Source organism: Galleria mellonella, unplaced genomic scaffold, assembly GCF_026898425.1.
Source record: "Galleria mellonella isolate WM207_F2 unplaced genomic scaffold, CSIRO_AGI_GalMel_v1 utg800, whole genome shotgun sequence".
Classification (NCBI taxonomy): Eukaryota; Metazoa; Arthropoda; class Insecta; order Lepidoptera; family Pyralidae; genus Galleria; species Galleria mellonella.
Window position 1 is genome coordinate 329962 of NW_026442158.1, and position 13795 is coordinate 343756.

General features: G+C 34.0%; 1 protein-coding gene across 1 annotated transcript; it reads left to right on the forward strand.

Annotated features, from left to right (window-relative positions):
- Positions 1 to 1910: 1910 nt before the first annotated feature.
- Positions 1911 to 6594, forward strand: LOC128202232 (uncharacterized). Its single transcript, XM_052901804.1, has 3 exons — positions 1911 to 5673; positions 5734 to 5857; positions 6458 to 6594. The coding sequence occupies exons 1-3, from the start codon at positions 1966 to 1968 to the stop codon at positions 6592 to 6594; spliced, it is 3969 nt and encodes a 1322-aa protein (XP_052757764.1). The 5' UTR covers positions 1911 to 1965.
- The last annotated feature ends 7201 nt before the right edge of the window (positions 6595 to 13795 follow it).

A 13795-nucleotide genomic window follows, 5' to 3' on the forward strand; every position in this document is an offset into this window, starting at 1 on the left:
CACCTCTGTTCTATTCGTGTTTCTATCGTGAAGCAGTTGTGTTTACATAGCTATGTTTCGGTTTGAAGGGTAGGATATGACAGTAAATTTACAGGGTACAGAGGAATAACACCTGAGTCCTCAGGAATGGTAACGCATGGGAGGTATCATGGGCGAAAGAGTATACTCTGTTATGTCCATGATACTGCTCATATCTATAGGCGACGGTTACTACTTCCCATCAGGTGGGCCGTCAGCTTGTTTGCCAATCTAAATTGTATATAAAATAAGGGTTATGTTCAAAAGTGGACAGTTAAAGACTGTTATCATGATGATGAATGATATTATCACTTTGTTAAAAAATAACCTTATAAATTTGGAACAAAATGATAATGTGTTCTGATAGTAAAAATGCATCGTGTTCTAATTTAATATTGACAGTGAAGGGTGGATTCCATTGTTGTATCATTAAAATAATGTTGATAATATAATAGCGAAGAAATTCTGTTACATCTCTATCTATTTGATTTATGCCAGCGGCTTCGTGTTTCTTTCTATTGAAACTTTAGGTTTGTTTTTAAGCTTAATTAGGCAAAACCTAATAAGATTGTAAACGAAGGCTTTGTTGTGAAATTGTTTTCAACTTGGAAAATATTATGATAAAATTATTTTGGGTTTTATTGTGAAATTTGTTTTATTTTTAAATAGAGATTTTAAAAGATTCTTATATACTTTCGACCACGTACTTATATTTCATGAATAATTGGGGCTGAACAAAACACAAATTGTTGTTAAAATTACATAATACACACTGTTTAAAAATGTTAAAAAATATCAACGTTTTACAAACTAAAACACGATATTGACCTCGAAAATTCGGATTTTCATTTCATGGTTGAGCCCTTGATATTATAATGTACTTTCACATAATAATTCTATTAGTATAATAAATATGGAAATTTGTAACGATGGTACAAATTACTGAACGAATTTGAATAAAATTTAGTAGATGCGCAGGTAATATCATAAAAAAAACATATAAAATACTTTATATACAGATTCACATAGGCGGAACCGTAGGATACAGGTAGTATTATATACATATTTACTGGAATATAAATATCTTGGATAGATAGGTTATAAAAAAAATATATAAAAAAATAAAAAAAAAACCCTTTTACTATAAAAGTAATTTAAAATTGTGTTAAAAAACCGACCTCAATTGTGACAAGATCAGTTGTTTAGATTTAAAACTTAAACTGTTAAACCGATTTTAATATAATTTCTATGAGACCAATATGTATGTATATCTTTTCAGATGGAAAAAGAATTTTTCAAATCGCTTTATAACTGACTGAGTTATGAGGTAATAAACATAAAAAAATTATAATCGAACGGAGACCCTTGTTGGAAACTCCAACAAAAATTAATACTAGCATAAAAACTTTTTATTATATTTTTTAATTTCAAATAAAGAATAAATAAAATTGTCATAAAAATGGAGAATAAAAAATTGTATTCCTAATTAACTTTGGCCTTTTATATATTAAATCCATGTATCTATATTGAGTAAAATACAAATTTTTGGTCCATTTCGAGCATCGTAAGGCAAGAAACAGCGAATTACAAAAAATCTCAGTTCAATATACGTGGATACGAGAAGCGCCATTGTTTCAAGAATACAACATATATGAAATCTATTCTCCTCCGTGCGTTCGACAGGCGATTGCAATTTTGTTGAAGTCTACAAGTAAATATTATATATTTCTCCGAGTGGTAACTACAATTTCTTTAGTTGTCAATTAAGAGATTTATATAGACGACGACAAACGATTATCTCAGTTGGCCTGCAAGAAAAATATACATCGAACAACGGCAAATTCATTCATGACACGAGGTGGGAACTACGATTATTATATTCAATAAATACATTTGAACATTTTCCATTATATCTACATATTTTAATTTTGTGGCAATCGTCGTGCAATGGCCACTGATAGTGAAACTTCACTACGCGCCTCGCGAGGCTATGTTAAAGGGGCGATTACTCGTCTTCACAGTTTTGTTAGCAACGAGTCTGAATTAGAAGAAAGTACCTTACAGGCCCTTACAACGCGTAAAGAAAGACTGCTCACAGCCTTCCGTGAATATGAAGGATTTAATATGCGGATTCTTTCAATGCGACCAGATGATGACGAGGACGTAGCAGCTGTTGAAGATAAATATCTATATACTCTTACCGTTCTTAATGAAGTGATTAGCCGTAAGACTTATAGTGTAGAGGACTCTAAAGGTCATGTTAGTACTATTGCACGATCAAAAACTAAGTTGCCCGCGATTCAAATGTCCATATTTTCTGGTAATTATGTTGAATATGTAGCGTTTCAATCATTGTTTACTTCATTGATTCATAATGACTTAACATTAGATAATGTTCAGAAGTTATATTATCTTAGGTCTTATTTAAAAAACGAACCGTATGATCTTATTAAGAACTTACCATTAACAGCCAGTAGCTATGATCAAGCTAGACAATTATTAGACGAAAGATATAACAATAGGTATCGTATTGTAAATGAACATATTGGTCAATTACTAGACTTACCTGCGCTTGTCAAATCAACCCCTGAAAACATTCGAGATTTTGTAGCGAGTCTTAAGCAGACTTTGGCTGCTCTGCAAAACTTAGATGTGAAGGTTGAAACTTGGGATCCAATAATTGTTTGTATTCTTAATCGTAAGTTAGATACATACACGGCTCGGTCGTATCAAATGGAAAAAGATACTGCCGAGGAACACAGCGTCAAGCACTTCATCGAGTATCTTGAGAAGAGGGCACTTGCATTGGAGAACGCTGCGCCGTCAACTGCGATGCCATCTACAAAAGCCAAGGGTTTATTAATCAACTTAGCGGCTGCTGGTGAGAAGGCGGTGACGTGTCATTACTGTAAGTCTAACAATCATAAATTATTTTCCTGTAATACATTCAAATTTATAACTTCTGTGGAACGCTATAAATTCTGTAAAGACAATAAGTTATGTTTGATTTGTTTGAATAAGCACAATGGAAAATGCAAATTTCATTTCAAATGCGATCAGTGCAAAAAGGCACACAACTCACTAGTTCATCATGACGAATGTGACGAAGGTCCTGTTTCCTTATTATCCAAGGGCCACGATTCTAATGTTTTGCTTCCCACAGTAAAAGTGAAATTATTCACAAAGGATAAAAAGACGATAATAGTGAAGGCGATTTTAGATACAGGTTCACAAGCCTCCCTCGCTACGAGCAAGTTAATCCAGCAATTGGGTTTAACTCCAACACCCAACAATACAAATATAATAGGTGTAGGCAATGCTCAGAATAATATAAGATATTGTATTCCATTAAACATACACTCTGTGAATTCTTCTTTTAATATGACTGCCAATTTTTATGTAGTCGAAAAAATTACCTGCAAGCATCCACAAACAAAACTTGATATTCGGCAATTGAAGTTACCTCCCAATATAGTGTTGGCAGACGATCAATTTAATGTTCCATCTGAAATAAATCTCTTAATGGGTGCTGACATATTTTTCCATGTGATAATGCCCAATGAGCCTGAGCGACCGTGGTCTCGAAATCTGCACCGGCCGCTACCTAGTCAAGATGACATTACGCCCTGCATTATCAATACACGTTTTGGATATATTATTGGTGGTTCAATGCTTGAATATCAGCAAGCTTCAAAACAGGTAACATCACTATTATGTATTAAATGCGATCCTGAAATCAATGATAATATCAAATCATTTTGGGAAGCTGAGAGTGTACCACAAACCTTTTCTGAGGATCAAAGTGAACAAGAGTTAGCTGAAACTATCTTTCAGAATTCTGTAGAATTGATTGACGATAGATTCCAGGTGAATTTACCTCTTAAAGTTGAGGATAATGAAATTCATAATTACTTGGGTAATTCTTTTGTATTAGCTTGGCATCGATTTTTAAGATTGGAAAGGCGCTTACAAAAGAATATCAATCTATTGTCAGAATATAATAAATTTATTCATGAATATGTAGAGCTAGGTCATGGCGATTTTATTAACTTTGATTTCTATGATTTTGACAAAGATGCTGTATATTTTTTACCGCATCATGCGGTCATTAATGAATCGAGTAAAACTACTCGCACAAGAGTCGTTTTTGATGCCTCAATGAAGACGGATAAAAAGGTTTCATTAAACGATTTATTACTGAATGGGCCTTCAGTCCAGAAAGAGCTTTTTGATGTAATTTTATTGTTCCGAATTGGTAAATATACGTTTTCTACTGATATAAGGCGTATGTTTAGGAATATTCTGGTGAATCCCAAACACAGGGCTCTTCAAAATATTCTTTGGCGAAATAATCCTGATGAGGCAATAAAATGTATACGTTTAAATACTGTTACGTACGGTATGAAAAGTTCAAGTTATTTATCAACTCGTTGTTTACTCGAACTTACTAAACTATTTAGTCAAGAATTTCCTATAGCTTCATTTATATTGCGAAACTGTACTTATGTCGATGATATCCTCTATTCGTCATCAGATCTTAGTGAAATAAAAGAAGCTAAGCAACAATTACAGTCTTTGCTACAAAAAGGAAGTTTTGAAACACATAAATGGTCAGCTAATGATCCAGAAATTTTGTCTGATGTTCCAATTAGTAAACAACATTTTGACGAGCTAGAGTTGCAAAAGGATAATTATAGCATGAAAGTATTAGGTTTAAATCTAGATGTAAAGAATGATTGGTTTAATATCACATGCCCAGAAACTATTGATATAAAATCGGTAACAAAAAAGTCAATTTTAAGCTGTATTGCTAAGTTTTATGATCCACTTGGCTTTGTGTGTCCAATTATAGTAAAGGCTAAGATTATTATGCAGAAACTGTGGGCTGAAGGTATTAGTTGGGATGCTTCTCCCTCCGATCATGTTAAAGAAGAATGGTTGTTTTTTATTGACGGTCTCAAGGCAATGGAACCGATTCATATTAATAGAAATATACCAATTCCATTAGGTTCTAAGGCTGTTCAATTGATCGGTTTTGCCGATGCCTCAAGTAAAATAGGCTACGGATGCTGTGTATATCTTAGAACGGTAGACTCTGATTGTAATGTGCGCATGTTTCTTTTATGTGCGAAGTCCAGAATTAATTCGTTTTCGAAACCAATAACGATACCACGGTTAGAGTTGAATGCGGCCTTATTGCTATCAAGTCTAGTACGGAGGACATATGAAACGTTACAGCTCAAACTTTCAATTGATAGTGTTTATCTCTTTACCGATTCTAAGATTGTTTTAGCTTGGTTGAATACTGATATTTTTAATTTACATGCATATGTGGCTAACCGAGTAAAAGTGATTACAGAAAAGACTGTACAATTTCAATGGAATTATGTTAACACAAAGGAAAATCCAGCCGATTTAATAAGTAGAGGTATAGATCCAAAAGAATTACCATCCTGCTCTCTATGGTGGGACGGACCAGAGTTTATAAAAGACAATAGGTACAATTTTACAAACAAGGCTTCCTTACCTATTGACTTACCTGAATTGAAGAATTCTGGTGCGGCTGTAGATTCCTCTAAGGTAGTATCCGTCTCAACACAAATAAAGAGTGATATCTATCAGCTTATAGATAAGTACTCGGATATAAATAAAATGGTCAGAGTGTTAGCCTACATATTAAGATTTTGTCATAATCTTAAAAATAAAAATGATCAGATCAAATGTAATTATTTAACTACAAAGGAATTGCAACAGTCATTGCAAAACATTATTAAACAAGAACAAAGTATCCATTTTAGCAAGGAAATAAAATCGTTGACTGAAAGCAAAGATGTAGAGGGTATTTTAAAACCTCTTTTTATTTGCTTTGCAGTTTACCTCTATTTAAATGCTTTGCAGTTTAGATCCAAATGGCAAAAAAGTTATCCTAATGTAACAGTAGGAATGTTGGTGATACTCAAGGACACCAAACAATCCTCCTTTGCCTGGCCTATGGCTAGAATAAGTAAGATTTTTCCAGGTAGAGATGGGAAGATTAGAGCTTTCGAAGTTGTAACACCTAATGGTAAAACTTATAAACGTTCCTTATCTGGTATATGTATTCTTTCTATAAATGATGCCTAAATTTAATTATTATTTGCTCATTTTAAACTACTTTCTTTTTCTTTTAATTTATAATGATAAAGGGAAGTAAGAATATGTTATTTGCAATTGTTTAGTTATTTATACAATTTGTTATTATTATACTTATTGTAATGTAATCACATATTGTATAAATAACTAAACAATTGCAAATAACATATTCTTACTTCCCTTTATCATTATAAATTAAAAGAAAAAGAAAGTAGTTTAAAATGAGCAAATAATAATTAAATTTAGGCATCATTTATAGAAAGAATACATATACCAGATAAGGAACGTTTATAAGTTTTACCATTAGGTGTTACAACTTCGAAAGCTCTAATCTTCCCATCTCTACCTGGAAAAATCTTACTTATTCTAGCCATAGGCCAGTGCAAAGGAGGATTGTTTGGGTCCTTGAGTATCACCAACATTCCTACTGTTACATTAGGATAACTTTTTTGCCATTTGGATCTAAACTGCAAAGCATTTAAATAGAGGTAAACTGCAAAGCAAATAAAAAGAGGTTTTAAAATACCCTCTACATCTTTGCTTTCAGTCAACGATTTTATTTCCTTGCTAAAATGGATACTTTGTTCTTGTTTAATAATGTTTTGCAATGACTGTTGCAATTCCTTTGTAGTTAAATAATTACATTTGATCTGATCATTTTTATTTTTATTTTTGAGGTTGATTGAAAATACTTATGTCGATTGATTGTTTAGTCACCATAAAATATATAAAACATACACATCGATTTCACAGTGTGTGGAGCATATTGATAGAATAAACAATTTCTCTACCAAAGTTCGTTCAAATTGTTTTAGTAAATCGTCCGTGAAAATGTTATAAATAAAACGTATTAACTTTAGTATTTATTAATAAAACAATAATATTATTAGATAGATAGATAGATAATTTATTTGCATTACTTACAGCACATAAATATACATCTACAAAAATCGAGATAACATTAAAAAAGTGAAATTATTTAAAAAAAAAAACTACCTAAAGCCAAGTACAATTTTTCCTTTTGTGCGTGTACCATAGCAATACAAAATGGTCACAACTAAGTTTATTGAACTTTATCGCTTCGCCCTCAAAAGAGCAAAACATTGATATTCTGTTGTGACCAAATGGAATAGGGTAACAATAAAATAATACTACCAGATTATCTATACAGTAAACAGACAGAAATGGCAGTCTATCTATTATTATATTTACTTCAAATAGCAGCCAAGTATCTTTGCATATTAATTCTATTAGGCGTTGCGCGTTCTGTAGACAGTACGGCTAGACTAGCGGAAAGCATTACTCTTTCATGTACCTACGAGTATATTTCTATAGGTACATGAAATGGTAAGTTGTATGCATATTACTAATCTTCTACGTCGAATAGGTTTATTACTATTTATTACTCATATTATCAATAGGTGGAAGTTATGGTGGAGACCTATTTATTTGTTTATACTTCGCATACATTAAAATATGTCTAAAAGGTGGACATAATGCCTGATAGCATTCTCTATCAACCTTTGTTCAGCAATAGACAGTTAACGGCTGACATAGTATTTTTTATCTCTCGTATCTTTATTTGGTATTTTGACATGGTCTTAACTAGTGAGTATTCTATGTAGTTTGAGAACCAAGTAATAAATGTGATTGTGTGACGCAGATATTCTGCTGTTAGGTAGTTTGTTTATGAAGGGTGAAATATGGCTGTGACTTTACTGGGCGCTGTGATTTAACATCTTTTTTTTTATACAACTTAGAACGACAAACAAGCTGACGGCCCACTTGATGGTAAGTGGTAACCGTCGCCCATAGACATGAGCAGTACCATGGACATAACAGAGTATACTGTTTCGCCCATGATACCTCCCATGATGCGTTGCCATTCCTGAGGACTCAGGTGTTATTCCTCTGTACCCAGTACATTCACGCCATATCCCACCCTTCAAAACCGAAACACAACCATGCAAACACAACTGCTTCACGGTTGAAACACGAATTAGACAGAGGTACCCAAGCAATCGACTTTTGTACAAAGTCTTCCTCTGGTAAAATATCTTCTAGTCATTAGGATCAATCACAGATCAGTGACATTCATATTGTAATAATATATGTCTAATCATTACTGCATACAGGAGTTGAATCTATGAAGAAATGCTACATAGGATGGCGTGGTCGACTAGCAATCTTAATTTAAAAATAATGAAGTTACAAAGATATACGATAAAAGAATACCCTTTTTTTTTGACGGATGAAAATGGTATGGTAACCCCGCCTGCGCTAACGGGATACGCTGGCGGAGCACCAGTGAAGGGTGATCGATGAGAATGAAAACAGGCCAGTTAGCTCATCATGATGAATTCATCAGGAATTAACCATGATAGTTTCCAGGGGGAACCTCGATGAGGTCGACCTGGTTGGGTATATTGCTAGCAATGGGGTTCTCAGTCTCCATCACTAACACCTTTCCTCCCCAGAATACACATATTAATTTGTCAACATGTATTGTGTAATAAGTTCCTATTGTAATGGTTCATTTTAGTTCAATTACTATAATAGAAATAGAGGACGTAATATAATGCTTTGAACGTTGTTTGTTCCATGAATATCTATTTGTAGATAGTAATAAGAGATGAGAGAAACTCGACATTGCAATTGTGTCTTAAATTAGGTGTGTTCTAATCTAAAATGGTCTACTAGTTGGGAATAAAGCGTTAGCATAGAATCAGTGCAAATCTTCATTGAAAGCAATAAAATAACCTTTTGAACCATGAGATCAATAAAGTTACGACGAATAAAAATAAATATAAATAAATCGCTGTTTATTACTGCTTCACCCGCGCTATTGCGTGATATTTTTTTCCGTGGAAATTTGTTGGGAATTTGAGTGAAAAAAATGTTCCATTAGTTTTTTTTATTAGGTATTTACGCGAGGCAATGTTTGCCAATTTTTTTAAGCTACATTGAATTGCAAACATGTTGACAGTTCATCTGTTGTCGTCAATATACATCAACAGCACCAATAACTAATTTAGTATTCCTTTCAGTTTTATTGTAAAAAAAAAACTGAATTAATTCCGGATAGAATATTTTAATGAATAACTGTTTTGATCTTTTTCAAGTATACGCTGGCAGAGCGGGCTAAATGCCACGAGATTTCGGTCCGAGGGGTGCCCCGTTTCTAGTGGTCGTGAGCACAGGAAAAATATAACATTCATTGCATATTTTATAAAAAAAAAAGAGGAGAAAGGGATTGTTAGCAATGGAATTTGACAGTCTCATTGCTAACAATATGCCCTATTAGGTCGACCTCCGCGTGGTTCCTCTTGGAAACCATCGTAAACAATTCTTGTCGAATTCGTCACGATGAGCTAACTGACGTGCTTCATCCTCACCTATCATCCTTCACCAGTGTATACCGATTGCGCAGGCGAGGTTACCATTCCATTATCATCCATTGAAAAAAAATACGCGCCTATAAAGTCGACTGTGGTCGGTCCATCGTTAGTGTAGCTCGTATGTATTATCCATTAACTATGGCGTATAATGTTTGCCCTTTTGATTGATATTAGATAACAGTAATGTAGGATGCGGGTGTATAATTGAGACTTGTTTGCCTCGTATATTCCTGTGGGCCGGTAGATAGGTATGTGGGCAGATCGTTGTCCACTAATTTTGTAATCGATGGATGATAAAAATTGCTATTAATAATTTCCTTAAGTGCTTAGATTAGGTTTTAATGTGATGTCAGATGTATTATTAATGCTATATATATGAAAGTTGGTAGAGATGTATGTACGACAATGAACTATGTATTTGTAACTCACTTTAAAAAAAAGAATTGTGGATTGACTTCAAAAATTATTTTTTTTAAACTTAACTTACTTTTAATTTAAAAGACAAAATGTGTTTGAAGTCGGTGCCAATTGATGCGTTATATTGTTGTTGTTGATAGATTTGTATTGATTTGTATTTGTTTGTATTTTTAGTAAAAAGAAAACTTATTGTAAAATCTTAACTTGATGACATATTGGTGTAATGTAATGGTCGGATCAATTATTAACCGACTTCGTACACATTTTATCCCTTAATTTAAACGTATAATATCAGTTTATTGTTTGGTTTTTGTTTCATTATTATATTTCATTTATAATTTTATAATTTTTTTTTAATAAGTTTGTTCATCACTGTGAAGTAACTGTGCTTTTGTTTGTAGGGTGCTTTTGTTTAAAGGGTAGGATATGGCAGCGAAAACTACAGGGTGCGGAGGCATAACTTAGTTTTCAGCAATGTCAACATGAGGAATACCATAAGCGTCACCGTATGATATCATGGTGCTGGTATAGGCGATGGTTACCACTTTTCATAAAGTTTAGGTGGTCATGAGTTTGTTTACCAGAATAGTACAAAACATTATTTAGATATTTCAGTACGTACAGAACTATTTTTTAGTGATTAGGAATATTATTTTTAGTGATCTATCTTTGTGTATTCCACCTATTCCAAGAATGTACCTAACTAAATTGATAAGATACATCTTGAACTAACCCCCGACGTCGTCGCCCGAGGCACTTACTCTTAAGAGTTTAAACCCTGGTTTAAACCCTGATGATCCAATCACTTTGGCAAATACCCCTCTCTCCTTCTCCCTTACGTTACACACGTGCACACACACAATCTGCACAGTCCTTGCCGGAGGGGGGAAGGGATTGTTAGTAATGGGGAGGTTAGTCCCCATTGCTATCAATAAACCCTATCAGGTCGACCTCCACGCGGTTCCCCCTGGAAACCATCGTGACTAATTTATCGTTGAATTCGTAACGATGGGCTAACTGATCTGCCCTTTCATCTTCACCAATCATCCACTTACTGGTGCCCCGCCAGCGTATATCGTTATACCATTCCTTTATCATCCACTAAAAAAATTCTTGCCGGAGGGGACTAAGGCTCCCATCGCAACATTTGCGCATAAAACAAAGACGAGGTCCGAAGTGTGACGGCCTAAGCCGAGGTCCGAGCCGTTCTGGCGCCTTTGGGCGTACGCCACAAACTATCAATAAGAGTCGACACTTCGTCTCTTACCTCTCGCAGGCTTGTGGTACTTTCTACAATCGCCCCTGCATGCGCCCGGTGAAACTGTAAAGGCCATTTATGGCCAACAGCAATTACAGCTCGAAAAAAACCCTCCCTAAGTACCGTTCTTTCCATTTATTTGTTCGTTTAACTTTTACGTTCAGGTTGTTTATTTTTTTTATTGGATATTAATGGATTAATGTTCAGTAACATAAATAATTACACATTTAATACTCTTCAAGAAATGCTTGTTAGATTCAGTTCCTGTAATCGTGTAGCTAGAGGAGACAGAGTCCCAAATAAAATAAATAGGCCACAAACGACCAAAATCAAAAGCGAAATGTAGAATAAGGCGTGACACCAATTTAAAACACTTATTCATTCCGAGTCGGATTTATTTACGTACGCTACATTTTGTAATAGGAAACATAAATTACATCGTGTTTGAGGATATTCTGTAAAAATAAATAGAGGTTTAATTAGGTATACTAAGTAGGTAATATTTAAATAAAAATGTAGTTTAAAACTCTTATAGAATGTTAGTGGCTTTGTTTGGTTTAAAGAAAATTTGAAATCACACTGTTATTTAAAGTTATAAATAAATAATGTCATATTATACCAAATCGACAGAATTAAATTACATACAATTATTATTATTATATCAGCCGTAAATTGTCCACTGTTAAACATAGGCCTCCCCCATAAGGACGGTTTTGCCCGTAGTTGCAACACTTGGCAGGTAAGTTGGCAACATCAGTTAAGCTTTGGTGATGTTTTAAGAGGGACCTGCTGCCTGCATTGAGCTCCCTTAGTTGCCTCTTACGACACCCACGGGAAAGGAAGGAGTGGCCCATTTTTTTGTCAGAACTACACGGCAAGTTACATAAAGATACATTTACTTGCTTAAACATGGATAGATTACATATATCAAGTTATAATAAAAATAAACAGTGAAACATTTATCCTTTCTGAATGCTGCGCCGATATGAATGCAATTTGGTATACAGATGGACTATGACATTCTAGACTAGCTGTGCTCCGCAGCTTCACATACGTAAATCATTATATATAAAGTATCCTATGTGTTAAAATAGGATATAATCTATTCGTGTAACAAACATTCTAATCCGTCCAGTAGTTTATGCGTGAATGAGTGACATCTATCAATTTATCCGTAGTTAGAAATTTTAGTATTTATAATATTATTTTTTTATACAACTTAGAATGGTAAACAAGCTGACGGTCGACCTGATGGAAAGTGGCAACCGTCGCCTATAGACATAAGCAGTACCATGGACATAACAGAGTATAACTGTTTCGCCCATGATACCCCCCATGCGTTGCCATTCTTGAGGACTCAGGTGTTATTACTCTGTACCCAGTAAATTCACGCCATATTATATTATATATTAATAGAAATTATCAATAAACTGTAGCATAAAATAAATTGTTAACCCAGAATAATTGCAAAATTAATTGCTGGATACTGATATATTGTGTGCGAATTATGGGCGAACGTAAGGCAATTAGTTTCTGTTACCCATAGGCCTCTTAATGTTTTCATAAGTACCTACTCATAAATTAATTTTCATATTAATAGATTATGATATAGAGTAGATACAAAGTTTGTATTTACTCCATGGATAATCCCCTAATATTACCGTAAGTAAGTTTATATATATATTAACTTTGTAGATAATTACTAGTATCAGATCCTGTAAGTCGGATTTGTTGTAATTGTTACAGTTGAGAGTGCGTTATAATAAGTACCTACATACTATATTATTATAGTTATATAGATATATCGTCATATTCGTAGAATTTTGACGGATCTGACAAAGATTACATATAAAGATCCGTCCGTATTCTACGGCTATGACGATATATTTATGTTTAGAGTTGGATTGATAATCCATTTTCAAATGACTTCAAAAAGAAATAGGAAAATGTTTATATTCGTTACCTCATAGCTCATCAGTTCTAAACCTTCCTTTTTATCTGAACGAATATACTTAGAGATTGATTGCGTAGAAAATTTATAAAAATAGCTTTTGTAGTTTAGTTTTTAGATCAAAATGAATGGTTTTGCCACAATTAAAGTAGGTTTTTTATGGGACATAGTTTTTGATCATCCATCAAAAAAGCTCATAGCTTGTTTGAATAATATAGGAATGCTACTTTTGTTAATATATATTTTTTTTTATACAACTTAGAATGGCAAACAAGTTGACGGTCCACCTGGTGGAAAGTGGTAACCGTCGCCTATAGACATGTGCAGTACCATGCACATAACAGAGTATACTGTTTCGCCCATGATACCCCCATGCGTTGCCATTCCTGAGGACTCAGGTGTTATTCCTCTGTACCCAGTAAATTCACGCCATATCCCACCCTTCAAACTGAAACACAGCCATGCAAACGCAGCTGCCAAATCCAATATCCAAAGACCACGTTGAGGTCGACCTGGTTGGGTATATTGCTAACAATAGGGCCCTGGGGGGAAAGGGATTGTTAGTAATGGAGACTGAGAATCTCATTGCTAGCAAAATACCCAACCAGGTCGACCTCCTCG